This window comes from Drosophila persimilis, unplaced genomic scaffold (assembly GCF_003286085.1).
Source record: "Drosophila persimilis strain 14011-0111.01,24,50 unplaced genomic scaffold, DperRS2 tig00000732-arrow-arrow-pilon, whole genome shotgun sequence".
Taxonomy (NCBI): domain Eukaryota; kingdom Metazoa; phylum Arthropoda; class Insecta; order Diptera; family Drosophilidae; genus Drosophila; species Drosophila persimilis.
The window spans coordinates 1,039,253-1,054,924 of record NW_020825345.1 but is presented as its reverse complement, the minus strand read 5'-3'; the positions used below and the strand labels follow the sequence as shown (position 1 = coordinate 1,054,924).

The following is a 15,672-nucleotide window of genomic DNA, read 5'->3' as shown; positions in this document are numbered from 1 at the left end:
AAGCCGAATATTAAAATCGAGGAATATGATGTCTGATCATGGACGGAGAACTCTTAACCCTTTGTCGACCAGGGTCAAAACTCTAATACTTATTTTAGCGCAGTTCAGGTGACATATATTGGGTAATTTTTTGGAAGGAAGGACAGATCTGCAAGAAGAATTTACAAACAGTAAGTTGTGCACCTGTTTGAACAGGTTAATTGTGCTAAGTTCGTTCAGTGTTCGATATCGATTTTTGATACAGTCGTCGACAAAAGTATCGCACCGATATTATCGTATCAAAAATTAAAATATCGTTCATATCGATATACTATCAACAATCTATTTGTACGCGAAACTGTAAAAAAAAGAAAAGAAATATTTGTACTATTTTTCTAACATTTATACTCCTTTTTATAAATGAACACACAGCAACAAAAAATGCTCGAAGCCTAGCTTTAAACAACTGATAGCGGAACGCGTACACTGTTTTGACCTGCCGAGACCCACGACAACACACTCGAATGCGGAAAATGATGTAAAACGGGGGGAAATCTAAACCTGAAAGGCCCCACACAGCAGCAGAGGCACAAAATGGAAAGGTAGGTCAATGTGTGGGCGCCTCAAATATATATACCTGTGTGAAAAATCTAAGACTGCCAACTGCACAGCCCAATTGTCTAGCCAGAAGCAGAGTGCTTTAGCCATAAAAAAACAATGAACATTTAACAACGAGCTCCAAAATAGAAGAAGTCTGTCTCCTAACCTCAAAAGAGCTTTTACAGTCAATGCCTGTGAGTGTGCGTGTATGTGCGAGTGTGTGTGTGTGCAAGCGACTGAAAGTGGTTGTCGCTTATGGGCCGCAACGAGGGGCAAGGCAAGGCAACGTGTTAGTGGAAAAACTGCTTTTGAAAAAAGGGAAAATTTTTCACCACAAAAGCCCGCCCAAAATAGGCTCTCTCCACAAGGAAGTCTTCCTACTGCCAGGACACTCGCCCTGCCAACTTTCTCTAATTGGATAACGATATTGCCCATCATTATATATTTATATTTATTTGGGAAACACATGTAATTTGCGAGAAAGTAACACGCTGTCAATTCAACCAAAAAGATACCTGAGAGATTGTACGTGTGCATGCATGTGTGTGTATGAGTGTGTGTGTGAGAGAGGTTTTTTGTTGGGGAAGGTGGTGGTGCGATGGCAGGGGGCGGGATTGCTTGCCGAGGAACCTGTCCGACCGATGGGGACGTAAAAACCAGAGCTCTGAAAGTTACATGCATTTGGGCGCGCGCGCGTATTTATTTTGTTTAAAAATGCATAATCGTCGGTTTTATAATTTATGCGAAAAGAGAAAAACACATTTTAAAGGCAGTCTGAATAGAACTAACTCTTAGGAGGATGGTTGGTGGAATGGGAAGGGCGTTCGGGAATTGTGTCAGCCATTGAATAATTTAGATTTATAATTTCGCAGTTAGGTATTTCGTGTCTTGTATGTGTGTTTTGGGGGAATTCCTCACATATTTTTGCATACCAAAGCGGTAGGCAACATCATCTGATGAAGCCGCCGCGGCCAGTCAACAGCCCACTAATCCCTCTCTCCTCTCCACTTAATTTCCAGGCACTAACCAGAACCAGCAGCAGCACCAACAAACCCACAACCACCCAGCAGAAGCAGAAACAACCAAGATGAATCTGTCGTGGCGCTTTTGAGAATCAATCGATCTTAGTTTGTTCGCCAACTTTCTGTTCAAGAAGTCCGTGCCCAGTTCGCGCGTACGATTACGATTCCGATACAGAGAAAACTCATTCCCTGTTTCCCCTCCAGAGCCTGATCCAGCTCCCACTCTCCTACTCGCACTCCCAACTCCAGTGCACTGGTAGCTGCCCATGATGCATATCAAGAGCTTGCCCCATGCTCATGCCCATGCTGCTGCCACGGCGATGAGCAGCAACTGTGACATTGTTATTGTGGCCTCTCAGCCGCAGACGACGATTGCCAACAACAACAACAATGATACGGTCACACAGGCCACTCATCCCGGTCATGTGGCAGCGGCGGCCCAACAACAGCAGCAACAGCAACAGCAGCAGCACCACCAACAGCAACAGGCGCAGCAGCAACAGGCGCAGCAGCAACAAGCGCAGCAGCAACAGTCCTCTGGACCACCATCAGCGCCTCCAGCTCCAGCGGAACTTGCCTTACCCTTCCAAATGCATCTGACTGGGATTTCGGCCGAGGCGCATAGTGCCGCTCAGGCTGCAGCAATGGCGGCTGCCCAGGCCGCGGCGGCTCAGGCGGCAGCGGCCGACCAGCAGCAGCCACCGCCGCCGCCTCCGCCGCATCTTGTCCACCTGGCCACACACAGCCCGACCATGTCGAATGATCACTATTTAGCCAATGGCCATGGCGAGCACCAGGGCGAGGGGACTGGCAGTAATGCCAACTCTGGCGGTGGCGGGGGCGGAGGAGCGAGAGACCAGGAAAAGCCCTTCCACTGCACCGTGTGCGATAGACGCTTCCGGCAGCTGAGCACACTGACCAACCATGTCAAGATCCACACTGGCGAGAAGCCCTACAAATGCAACGTTTGTGATAAGACCTTCCGTCAATCGTCCACGCTGACGAACCATCTGAAGATCCATACGGGGGAAAAGCCCTACAACTGCAACTACTGTCCCAAGCATTTCCGTCAGCTGAGCACTCTGGCGAATCATATCAAGATCCACACGGGTGAGCGACCATGATCCACAGATCATCACAATGCTTCCCCTGATTGGGGGACGGTGCTTGATTTATTCCTTGAAATTCCAAACTAATCCCAAACCTCATTTGCAGGTGAAAAGCCGTTCGAGTGCGTCATATGCAAAAAGCAATTCCGGCAGTCCAGCACGCTCAACAACCACATAAAGATCCATGTCATGGACAAGGTCTACGTTCCTGTCAAGATCAAAACGGAGGAGGAGGAGGGGTGACTAGGACGGATGGCGTTGGCGGGGCATCATCATCATCAGCAGCAGCACCATCATCAGCCGCAGCAACAGCAACAGCATCCGCACCACCAACAGCCTCCGCATCCGCATCCTACTCCTCCCCATGCACATGCCCACCACATCGACCATCAGCGAGGAATAACTATTACCACTCTGCCCTCCACCACGTCTGTGGCGCAACACCAGCAACAACAACAGCAGCAGCTTCTTCATCATGGAAATGGCAGCTCTCCCCATCATTTCAATGTGGCCTCGTTGGGCGACTTGTCCAGCGCCATGCAGCTGGGAGCTGTGACAGCGGATGGGAACTTTGTCACCATGAATGGGGTGGTGGTGGGCCGCATTCAACACACGCGCGAAGAGCTGCAGCAGCTTGGTGTGATTAAGGTCGAGTCACCATCGAATGGTGTGACCACAGTGCCGACGTCTGCGGCGTCGGCAACGCAGCGCGAGGGATGAGCTGATCAGCTGCTCCTCGAGTACATGTTCAAGGCGGAGGAGAATGTCCACGAGCAGATAGTAGAACAGGAAGAGGAGGAAGAGGGCGAGGAGCAGCGATCGCGCAAGAAGTGAGCCATGTTTGGTGTGTACGCTTACGTTGTTGTTAGTTGTTTAATTGTAGCGAACATTGTTGTTGTTGTTAAGGTTTAAGTGTGTGACTAAGAACTTACCAAGATGAATGTATAGCAAAACGCTTCAAAAGTAGCTAACCGGCAGACCGCCAACACCACAGCAGCAGCACACAGCGCTCTATGGAAAAGCAAATCCGAAAACCCAAAAACAGAAACCAGAAATCCGAAAAGTGAACATCCAACCTGAAGAAAGACCAGACCCTTAAAGAACTGCTGCTGTGTGGCAGCGGAACCCCCCAGCATCTTACACCCAACCCCACCCCGCAATCCACTCACGAGGCAATAGATTAACCAATTTCCTATTCACGTAAATAAACCTAATCGTAACCCGTAACTAGGAGCAGAACTAGAAAGAAACAAAATTTGCTTAAGTACTAAGCACACTATTAAGCGAAAAGTCATTGCGTTAAGTCGATAAAATGTGAAATAAGTAAAGCGTAAACGAAACTAAACGAAAACAAGAGAAAAGAAAGTAAAGAAAAGTAAAATAGCTTCACAAAGTGCAAACACTTTTAAAATTTCAATATCTTTTTAATCAAAACCACTTTTAGATTGTTTTAATTGGCATTTAACTCTAAAGGGAAATTGTACAGACCTGACTTAGTCAGAGTTTCCAGTGGTTTATTTGATCTATTTTTGTAAAAACTTTCGTTCAGTAACAACAGAAACAGCTTGTGAAACGATTTACACGGGTGTTCTGCGGTCTGGGTTTACACAAATCCAATTTGTTTCATTCAATTCCTAGCATAATTATTTAAAATGTTAATCTTAAAGGAGAAAAACCGATAATGAGAAAACCGCTAACAAAAAAATTCTTATAGTTTTAAGAGGTCGAAATGCAGAGCCATAGTTTGTAATGAAACGTTTTGTTAATATTAATTGATTAGTTGTAATAGTTATAATTTCTGCATAATTGGCACAACTTGGAAAAGAAAACCTGTCACGCTAGCCTTCGTCTAAATATTAGTTACTGAAGTAAACACAAACTAATGCTAATACTACAATAATGATATGATTATGCGATAGGAAAGCAAAGCAAGTTCTGTACAAAGCCCAACTCCAATTTTTGTATGTACAAAGCGAATGAATACAGCGAGCGGCGGCGGTAAGGAGTTTACCCAAAATGTAAATCAATCAAAATACAAACAAAAAGCGAAAATAATATTTTCTAAAAATATAATTTGCGACTAGTATTTTATTTGATGTTCGTCGACCCTTGGTTCCGTTCCCTTCCACCACAGCCCCCGACTGAAACTTGTTATGTACTCGTATCGTATCGCTCACAATTTTAAAACTGCAGCACGGGTTTCCCCGTCGACCCCTGCGTCAAGTTCCTATAGATTTCAAAGCGCAACAAAACGAAAATCTGAAATGTATACGAAATCACATGCAAACCGGGAGAAGGATAAATTACATTAGACAAACGCTAGAATATATTGAATAAATACTAAATAAATGTTGATAAATGTGTAGTGTTAACGAATTAAAACGAAACCCGAACCTCGAAACAGAACCCCCTCCCCCACGCGGCGACAGGAAGCCTGGCAGAGTAATTTTCTAAATACCGCTTAAAGTCGATCTATGTAAATCATTTTTCACACTTGAGATACTATCTCTCCAGTCCATCGGAAGGATGTTGATGATATTATGTGGAGGGTGGGTCTACTGCTGACCTGGAGACCCGCCGCCAACGAATGCATCGTATAAATAATGTCAGAGATCCTATGCGCGACACAACACCGCTTTCCTTCCTCACCATCCCCCACGCGTACAATTTTTTTTTTATAAATAAATAAGTGACGTAGTGAGATTAGCATTTAAGAGCCCAACTTAATGATAGTTGAGTGTGTAAAATGTAAAACTGCAAAGAATTTAGACATTAAATGAACAAAGACAAACAAAACGAAAAAGGAGATCTGCAAAACAAAAAAGCAAAGCAAAGCAAAATGCTTAAAAACAAAACGCGATAATATTGTATAACTATACACCATACATATACCTATATACGAGTATATGTATATTTATTAATGTATGTACATGCGTAGTAGCTGTATTTATATGTAAATGTGTGCGTAAATGTGTATTTAGTTACAGCATAAATATATATTTGCAGTGGAGAAATACAGAAAATGAAAATTATGAAATGAATGGAAAATGAATTAAATGCATTATTCTTACATTCTTCACAACGAACAATCGCTCAGCGCGTCGTTTCAGTAAACATAAAATAACTAATTTCATATTTTAACATTTGGTGAGATAAAGATTTAAGAAATACTTGAACCGAAGCGCCACTAGGCTTCTTCTGGGTCCGACGCTGGGGAGGAACGGGGCGATGCCGGCTCTGATGGTGGTTCGTCGTCGCACAGGAATCCATTTAGATATTCCAACCAATCGGTTACATCGATTTCCGACTGGACTTCCTTTACGAGCACACGGCGCAGATAGCGTATGTAACGCACATCGCTGCTATAGCGACCGCATGACTCGACCAAATTGATTTTGGCCACTGGCAAATTCACCATGGGCCTGCCCAGAATCACCTTGGTGTTGAGGCGCTTCTTCCAGCTGGGCACTTCCTTTTCCATTTCACTCAGCTCGAAGGCCTTGAACGTTTCGCCCGTTATGATGCCCACAGGAGTTGCCAGTGGGCTGCTGGTCCAGGTCTGCAATTGCTGCACCTGCTCCTTGTTCTGCATAAACTTCCAAAAGCCCTTCAGATTCATCCATTTGTCATAGTCCTTTAGCGCGTTCAGGAGTATATTCAGATAATCCTCCCGCGACAGTTGCTCATCGTCGTCTTCCTCGATCTCACTCTTTGGCTTGTATTTCAACCATTGCCTCTCATTGAACTCATCGCACACCTTCTTCGGCCCGAACGCCACATTTCTGGGGAAGTAAAACAGCTGCAGAAAGTGATCGGTAAACTCGAAGCGAAGATACGGCTGGTCCAGCTGCGAAATGCTTTTGATGTAGGTGCTGATGTGCTTGGGATTTTGTGACTTGAATATCTTGAAGAACTGGGCAATCAGCAGGCGGGTCTGCGAACCCAGGTTCGGGTAGGTCACATTGTTGTCCACGTATTTCAGCTCAGCCGTGTTGCTGACTTCCACAACGAGTGTGATAAGGCGCTGATGCACAAGGGAAAGAGATAGGAGGCTTGGCTAATATATACATACAATGAATACTCACCTGCAGCATTTCTAGACGGTCGGGGTACATGGACTTTTCCGCCGCCAAGCCGTACAAGCGCATTAGTTGGCGCACAATATCCGTGAGCCGCATTGTTGCCGACATTCCAAAGACATGGATGGCAAACGGCTTTGTTTCTTCATTGAACATCTCTGACTCGGACTGGCGCAGACGGTTGTGGTCCAGCCAGGACAAGAACTCCATTTCCAGGATCCTGCAGAGCATGTTCAGCACATCGCAGACTCGCGAGAGGCGTGCCCCAGGCGACAGATTCTTGAAGTCATCTAGACAGAGTTTGCCACTTATCCAGTCGTAGTCCTGCACATGTTGCAGGAATGCCGTCTCTTGTGACATTTCTAGTTCTTCCTCATCCGTGAAATTGAATACGTGCTCCTCAAAGGGCTTTGTCATCGTGCGGATCTCCATATCGCTGCATTGCGGCAAGATCTCCTCCAAAAGATCCAGATAGAACTTCAGCTTTTGCGTCCCATTGTCGGTACGGGCGCTACGATTGGTCGGATTCGGGACGCGCAGGAAATTCAAGTAATATGGGCGCAAGCACGTCCAGCAGGGCGGGAAGGCATCGACCAGGAGAAAGAAGGTGCTTATCGCCTTTCTATAGATGTCCGCCAGCTCTTTGACAGTTATTTCTTTGGCAATCAGAATCTGGAAAAGGGAAAGGGTACTCAGCTCTTTTACTTTACTCAGTTCAAGGAGCACTCTCTTACCATGACCAGGTCAATGAGCCTGTCAAAGATACCATCTCCAGGGTACACGCATTGCATCGCCATCATCTCCACCATGTCCAGGAAGGTGTCATAGTGGTGGCCACGCAGAGTTCTCTTCAGATCTTCCACCAGCATAAAGTTTGGCACATCTGGCAGCATTGCAGTGCGGTGTTTATCCTCGCATTCTCTCGTATTTCGCAGACATTTGGGCATACAGGCTCCGGGCAGACGGTCTTTCGAATTCATATACATATTGGAGATGAGAATACGGAGATTCTTCTTCCAGTCCATCTTAGGAGCTGGCGGCTTTTTGCTGGCCAAAGCGCGCTCTGTTGATGGATTCATTCCTTCATTGGCGGTCGAATGAGATGAAGATCCATCGACATTCATCATCTCCTCCGTGTTCATGTCCGCTTTCATAGCTGCAGCGTCGGCTTTTTTGGCGGCATTAGTTTTGTTTGGATTACATAGCACTGTAACAATACTTTCCGTTTTTCCTTCGGAGCGATTGCTGCCTTCTATGTCATCCAGTGAAACATCTTTGGTATCAGTCTCTTCTTGATCATTTTTCTCCATCTCGGGACTCTTTTCACTCATAGGATGAGTAATATCCTCAGTTGTCGACATTTTAGTGCTTTAATTGCACGAATTTTTGTAAATTTATTAACAATTCTTGACTTGACAATTATTTGCTTTCATGCCGCGCAAGCAGAGGATTTATCGATAAGTTATACGGTCTGACCCTTAGAAATATACCAAAAATACGTCACAGTTACAAAATATCCAAAATTATACTGACGCATAAGTTTAATGAATCAACTTCCTACAAGACTGGCAAATTTTAAGCACCCATCTTTATTGGATTGTTTATTAAATAATAAAATAAACTAAAAAGGCTAGCAACAATTTCCAATTATATTTTGCATGGTAACTACACGCTAACTACATATTTCCTACTTATTTACTACATGTTGTGTCAGTTTTAACAAAAGTTTTGTCCGTTTTTATCTCATATGATATTCCGTTCTGCACTTTCTGAAGTACATTTCTCCGAAATGTTTGAAAAAAATAAGATATTGATGCCAATCTATCATGAATTCGATGCTGATTCCATGTGGCCTGGGAAATGGCGCTAAATTTGGTACATTGGTCGATAAAAGGTACGGTCTGACCCTCAGAAATATACCGTCTAATTTTAAAATATACCGTAAATATACCGATTCTTTCACCTGCGCTGCGCTAAAATTCTTCAAGATTCATAGTTTCCGTGGAGAGTATTTTAATACTCTGCTACAATCTATGCTTTTTTTGAGTACTCCATTTTATTGGATGGGGTCCAAAATAAGGCTTAAACAAATAAGGGCAAGGCAGTGGGTACTAAATGTTATGTCATTTGAACACCACCTTCTTTTCAGCCGATGGACTTCTTATACCCTATTCAAACGTTTCGCAGCACTCATAAATTTAAATTTGATTTGAAACTGCCAGTTGATATAAACAAGATTTTCTACCATCCAAAAAAGTTTATATACTTTCAAAACAAATTTGCATCGAAGCAATGCCAATCAGATGGTCAAACACTAATCAGTGGCTGACTGAAAAAGTATATTCATGCATAAATTATAACTTGAACCAAAATCAACTATAAGACCGTCCACGCACTCCAAGTTTAGAATTTAAATACAGCAATTAAGCTGATTTATGCATGTAACAGTGATTGCTGCTGGCACAACTCGAGCCCCCAAAAACTCGAAGCCCGTCTGCGTCTTTGGGAACTGCGAGTGGAAAGAACTGTGCCTAAACTTTGGCGCCGTTGTCGTCGCGTATGCAAATTCGTAGGAAAAAAAAAACAACAGCAAACTTCAAGACAGCATTTTTAAGTCGGGCATGTGAAAAACAGATTTCCACAAATCTGGTGCATGATTATCCACAGTTTTTTTGTTGGTCAGTTGGCTTGCTCAGGCCGCAGCCGCACAGATGTGTTTGCCGCGTTAATGAATTGCCTTAAATGTCAATTACCATTGGCTTTATCGCCTTCTCTTAATAAACGCCAATTATTGTGGGTTCTCTGCACTCCTCTCCGCATCGCATTGCACCGCTGATTGTGTGTTTAATTAACGATATATGTTTTATTGCTGCTGCTGCTTGTGCTGCTGCCTGCGGTAGCAACCACTGATAATTATGATCTTTAGGCCAAGTCATTACAATCAATCGGTTTACAGATGTTGGGACTGTTGTACAAGTACGAGTTTGCTTGTGGAACTGAACTCTGAATGCGCATTTTTAATTGACTTATTGAGCTTTAAAATTGGAAATTGGTTTCCAGTGTTTTGCATATGGTTTGGAGGTGGGCGGGCTCTTCTAAAACGATTAAGCCGCTCGAAATTGCTTGTATTCGGCTTTTGGATGTTGGAGAGGGTGCAGCTAATGAAATTCTTCGATAATCGCTGACATTTCTGGGCCAAAGTTGGAATGAGAGGTGTGGCATCTTCCAGCTGTTCTTTCCATCTTTATTGATCCGAAAAAAACCCATACACATGTGCATATCTTTCGCCCCCCATCAATTCGTATGCGTAACATGCGTAAGTCATGTCAATATTCATTGCGTGACCATTGCCTGGGATACTTAATCATAAAGCGCTACCGCCACCATCACCGTCACTGCCACTGCCATTACCAATATCAGCTCCCCAGTGCTGTCGAGCGCCTGGCCAAGACGGTGTTTGAATGTGCGAAAACGCGGGTTAAGCAACAAATGCCACTATCGACAGTGTTGGTGGAAATAAACCCGAGCAGAACATAAATTTTTCACACAGGCCTCAAACGGGGGGACACCATCAAGTGCACCTACACAGCGCCCACCAGCAGGCGACTGCGAGTGCGACTGCGACTCCTGGCCAAGTGTCGAGGTGCCAATTAAGGCTACACACTGCGAGTCTTTTGGATATATCATACTCTCTGCATAGATACGAGTACATACGTTTGTTTTTTTGTGTGTGTTTTTTTTTTTTTGACCAGGCCGAGTGTCATTTGATTCTTGTGGCAGGCTGGCGGCGTTTCATGCGCCTTTGACATGCAACTGGGACCCGGGCCATGCTTCAAGCTGCCTCCATTCCACCATTCCACCATGCCTCCATGCTGAGTCGGCATAGTTTACACGAATCTAAAGCCAAAAAAAAAAAAAAAAAAACCAAAAGAAAAAATTACGAAATTTGTCGTCTGACAAAAAGCCTAGAAAACGATATAAATTAAATTTACGATTTTGGTGCTCATTAAATGTTCAGTTCACAACTTTGGACCCCGAAAAAGAGAAACCAACGAAGGCATTTTCTGTTTCTGTTTCCACGAAAATTAGAACATCGCTTTGGGAAATCGCCGAAATGCTGTTAATTGTTTCAGTTTTCGTTTCGTTTTTGGTTTGCGGTTCTCGCGATTGTCACAAATTGAATAATGTCTCAATTGAAAAGCTGAGATCGGAGAATATACTCGTAGAGACCAGACCACTGGCTGGCCAGGCAATTGTTTGGAGTTGTTTGCAGACTTGGCCAAGAATTACATGCCGCTCAGCGGCTGTTCGCCTGTTCGGCTGTTCGGCTATACGGTGTTTGGGCCATTGTATAATCGTGCTTTTTGATATATATCCTGGCAGTGGAGCAGCTGTTGGTCTCTCTGGCGGCGGCTCTCCAGGAGACGAAAAAGTGAAAGGAAAACATGCAACGCCCACTTCTTGACTGGACACTCGGTTAAATATAACTAGATTATTATATAATTGTTGCCATTTGACTAATTTGCCTGTAGCGAAAATAGAGCCAAAAACCAAGGCAGAAGTGGAGGAAAGCCGCGAGTCTATGTCTATGCCAGAAATGGGCCACAACTGAACGACGCAAAGCGAACCGGTAGCCATTCGCCATGTCATGGTGCTAGCAGCAGCAGCAGCAGAAGCCCGGCAGCAACCCGGTCTGGCAATTGCACCACTGACCAACATACCCGGCAAGCCGGCTCTGCAGCACGGTGCAGCACCACCATCGATATGGGTCAGAGCGCAGCAGCAGCGTGCCGCACGTAGCCGACGTGAGCTAATCCATGCATCAGATGCAATTTTAATTGCCAATCATCAATGGAATCGGCCAGACCAGACCAGACCAGACCAGGTGGTGAGGCGATCCGCATCAATCAGTCCATCAATCGGCAAACCACAAATGGAAGCAAACAACTTTTTCTCTTTCAGCGTGATCTTTGATTCCGGGCGAAAGCTTTAGCCCGAACATATGACATTGGGGACATATTACGACGGATTTTCAACCTTTTATTCCCTCCATAAACGTTTATTAAAGGCCCCTTCTGGGGGGCTATGGGCATTGGTATGGGGCATGGGTATCGATTCTTGGATTCAGCGAATCGATTCAACTTCCTTGTCCGAGAATGTCGATTCGACCAGACATTGCCCAGGTGGAGGGCTACCAAACGAGATGCACAAATCATGGTGGAAAAAAACTTTCGTGTATACTCAACAATATTTGTGGCAACTAATTCCACGCATTTTTGCGCGTGTTGCTTTTGAGAAAACAAACCCATTGATTGAATGGAAATTCCACTGCCTACCGCCTTGAATCAAATTTGACTCATTTCGCTTTTTATTTTCATTTTCATTAGGTGTGAGTGTGTGAGAGTGAGTGAGTGAGTGAGTGAGTGCTGTTGCAATAGGGAGTGCAAATAAAAATGAAAATGAAAATGAAAAGAAAAGCAAAGCTAGTTCAACCAGAGCAGTGGCGGCTGTTCAGGTCCAGTCCCAGTCCCGTCTGAAAATGGGTCTAGCCAGGGGAGCAGAAGATGGAGGCCTTACATAATCCGCCATAGAAATGTAGCCGGAGGGGGAGTACCGGAGGCACCATGAACACCATGTGCAATTTATCTGGCCAGAGATCTTAGAGAGGGGGAGAAAAATAGTGAGAGCAGGAGAAGGAGAGAGAGGCGAGCGAGCGACTACTATTTAGGCAACACATGATTCGGTGGCATGTGGCTGAGATCTGCTCCTAATAGACCTGCGATCTGCCGAGACATTTGCATTGCGACACTGGAGTGTTGGAGATGGAGTCATAATGCAGTGACACATTTTGCTTCAGCCCGTAAAGGGCAAAACGAAAGACTTGGGCAACGAACTGCGTCTTAATTACGTTAATGGCAGCCAAAAGAGATTCGCAATGAGCAATAGCCACCGATCCATGTGCGATTCTTGTTGCCACAGCCACAGCTTACCATCGAGTCAGCCAACAGCCATAGACATGGCCATAACCAGCAGCAGCAGCAGCAGCACCAGCAGCAGCAGCATTTGTGTAATGTGGGTAATTAAGCGACGCTTTCCGCACACATATACGGACAGCGGGCTTTCCCACGATAGCCAGTCCTCTAGTGCCTCCTCCTCTGCTGAGGTGGCACCCTCATCCCCTCACCCCCTCCCTATCCATTGACTACTGTTTAAGGGGCACAACAAACTGCCGCCAAGTACCAGAGGCCAATGATATATGCATTTTTCATGCCGCAAAGCACTCGAACTCCATGCAGCCGGGCAACGGGGCAGCAACAATGGCAGCCAATGCGCGATGCTTATAAATTAGAAGTAGCCGAAATAATAGCCATATTTTGGCTGCCTTTTTTGTTTTTTGTTGGTTGTCAAAACCCTCGAAAAAAGGTCAAAGCTTCAACTCGAATGCAGCTGCGTCTGCTCCGCGGAGGTGGCTTATCTTGGCCATCAGCAGTGGTTCCATGTTCGATTTTCGTGGCTGGAAAACTGAACGCACTTAAAGCGATTTTCAAGCTGAACAAATTGAGTAGCCAGGGGGATTCGGGGATTGGGGGATTGTCTGCTGTACGGAGATGAAGGCGATGTGCGATGGTCAATCAGAGATCATGGCATTTAAACACGTTTTTAATGAACTGACACGAACCGCTCCTCAAAACCCAGCTCAAAACAGCTCGTCTGTTTTCCCTTGCTATTTTCCCTGCAATTTATTGGCTCATAAAAATCAGTGACGTCATGGGAAGGGTTGTGTACATTTTTATGCAATTTGCTGATCGGGGCACAACGTCACCGCCTGACCGCATCGCATCCGTGGGGCTCTGGCCAGCAGTTCCAGTTGACTGATGAAGCGCATAATTTCGCGGAAATACTTAGCCAGACGAAATGTTTGTGGCCACATTCGGAGGGACATCGGAGGGACACTTCCCAGGGCTCGATCGATGCCTATATAAATATTGAACAAGTGCCATATTTCACGCTTAGTATGCGAGAATCGAACGCGGCCGCTGCAGAGGATTGAACTCCTCGCGAAATACAACCGAAAACCCGCCAAACAATCCATAAATCAGCAGAGCCATGAAGAGGCGACGCGTAACTACGGAGACGGGAGCTGGAGCGGGAGCGGGAACTCGTTTCGGCTTCCGTGTTGCATCGGGGAAGATGGCACGCGCCTGCCACACGCTGCTGGGGCTAATTGTGGGACTCGGAATGATTGGCGTGTGCTCGGCCGTCGGCTATTCCTACACGCGCTTCGAGGGTCCGGTGGCGGGGCCAGAGCGCCTGGTGACGGTCCACAACGGACGCACCGATTATGTGGCACGGCCCGAGTACAGCTTCGCCTATGGCGTCGAAGATGGCAAGACGCGTGTGCTGCAGAACCGCAAAGAGACGCGCAACGGCGACGAGGTGCGGGGCGTCTACAGGTAGGTCTACAGGTTGGTGAATTGGGGGGACAACTTGTCAGCGCATTCATTAACGTCACGGAATCCACACAGCGTAGTCGATCCTGATGGCACCTTGCGTGTGGTTAAATACACCGCCGACGATGCCAATGGCTTCCAGGCGGAGGTTATCACGAACGGTGTGAAAACGTTGCACGGCCATGGCGATGCTGAAGGCGGATCGAGTGGAGGCGGTGGTGGTGCATCGGTGGACGAACAGGTGAGGCATGAGAGCGCTGCTGGTGACGAAGAAGAGCAGGACAATGGCCACTACAAGGTGCACGAGGACTACGACGAGGCAGATGGCGACGGCGATGGAGAGGACAAGGAGAAGGAAAAGGAGAAGGAGGGAGGAGGAGATGAAGACGAGGAGGGTGGCGGCGACCATGAGGAGTACGAGGGCAGCAGCGAGGAGGGCTACGACGAGGCCGATGCTCACAGTCAGCAGCAGGAGAGCAGCGAAGAGTATTAGATTCTCAGCAGAAGGAATCCCTATCTATAAGCTATATCTATATGTTATATTTTTTTTATTTTTTTTTTTTTGTGATATACCAAAAATATACCAGACTAAATACTCGCACAAACTGCAGATTCGAACGGGGATCCTTAGACTTTGCATAATCCCCCAACTGTGACCCGAAACAAGAGCAAGAGCTCTGAATAAAACACTAATTGAAATATCCAGCAATGGCTGGAGGAATGGTGTGGGAATGCCTTTGCGTAACCACCGGCATCACATCAACGTCATGGACATGGCGCCAGTGGACATCGGCCAGTGAAGCGTGTGCTCCAGCTTCAACTCCGACTTGGACTCGGACTCAAACTCAGATTCGGACTCCGATTTTGATTCAATTTCGATTTCATTTTCACATGGACTCAATCAAGCAGAGCGGAGCGGAGTAGAGCAGACTGTCAGGCCGATCCGATGGACATGCAAGTTTGCTGCAAGCTCAGAAAATCTATTTTCCCCGCTGCGTGTACGCTCCACTTGTGGTGCGTGTGTGTCTTCGAGTGGCTCTGGCTCTGGCTCGAGCTCGGGCTCTGGTTGTGGTTCCATTTCGTCACTCGCTTAATTTCAAACGCGCAAATGCGCAAAATCGCATTAAATGTGCGAAAATCAAAGCAGCATGAGAGGAGTGGACGGGCGTGGAGTGGAGTGGAGTGCAGTGGCGGAGGGGCATACTCTTTGAGTGGGTTAGTGGAAAGTGGATCAAACGACGTCTGGTTTTGCCAGCGATGCGGTAATAATGCTGCAATGTCTGATGCTGGCCAAATGGAGTCGGTAATCTCACAATTGAGTCGCCGACAAAATTGGGTTGGCAGCCGCGGTCGAAAAAGCAGACGGAGACGCAGTCGGATCGGGCTAATTGACAGCCAACTTATGGCCCACTAATGGTCCTGCCTCTTGCTG

The 15,672-nt window shown here is 46.1% G+C and overlaps 3 protein-coding genes across 3 annotated transcripts; 2 read left to right on the top strand and 1 right to left on the bottom strand.

The window, feature by feature from the left end:
* The first annotated feature begins 393 nt into the window (after positions 1 to 393).
* On the top strand, positions 394 to 5,071 carry LOC6601236 (adult enhancer factor 1). The gene is given in 4 exon segments (XM_002026258.2): positions 394 to 581; positions 1,599 to 1,734; positions 1,806 to 2,711; positions 2,817 to 5,071. Coding segments are annotated over 2 exon segments (1,458 nt in total). The 5' UTR covers positions 394 to 581; positions 1,599 to 1,734; positions 1,806 to 1,867; the 3' UTR covers positions 3,431 to 5,071.
* Positions 5,072 to 5,632: 561 nt separating this feature from the next.
* Positions 5,633 to 8,178, bottom strand: LOC6601238. The gene is made up of 3 exons (XM_002026260.2): positions 7,524 to 8,178; positions 6,796 to 7,461; positions 5,633 to 6,734 (listed from the first exon to the last, which is right to left on the bottom strand). The coding sequence occupies exons 1-3, from the start codon at positions 8,148 to 8,150 to the stop codon at positions 5,898 to 5,900; spliced, it is 2,130 nt and encodes a 709-aa protein (XP_002026296.1). The 5' UTR covers positions 8,151 to 8,178; the 3' UTR covers positions 5,633 to 5,897.
* A 5,678-nt stretch (positions 8,179 to 13,856) lies between these two features.
* On the top strand, positions 13,857 to 14,759 carry LOC6601239 (protein Ycf2). The gene is made up of 2 exons (XM_002026261.2): positions 13,857 to 14,243; positions 14,316 to 14,759. Exons 1-2 carry the CDS (start codon positions 13,897 to 13,899, stop codon positions 14,731 to 14,733), a joined length of 765 nt encoding a protein of 254 aa, XP_002026297.1. The 5' UTR covers positions 13,857 to 13,896; the 3' UTR covers positions 14,734 to 14,759.
* The last annotated feature ends 913 nt before the right edge of the window (positions 14,760 to 15,672 follow it).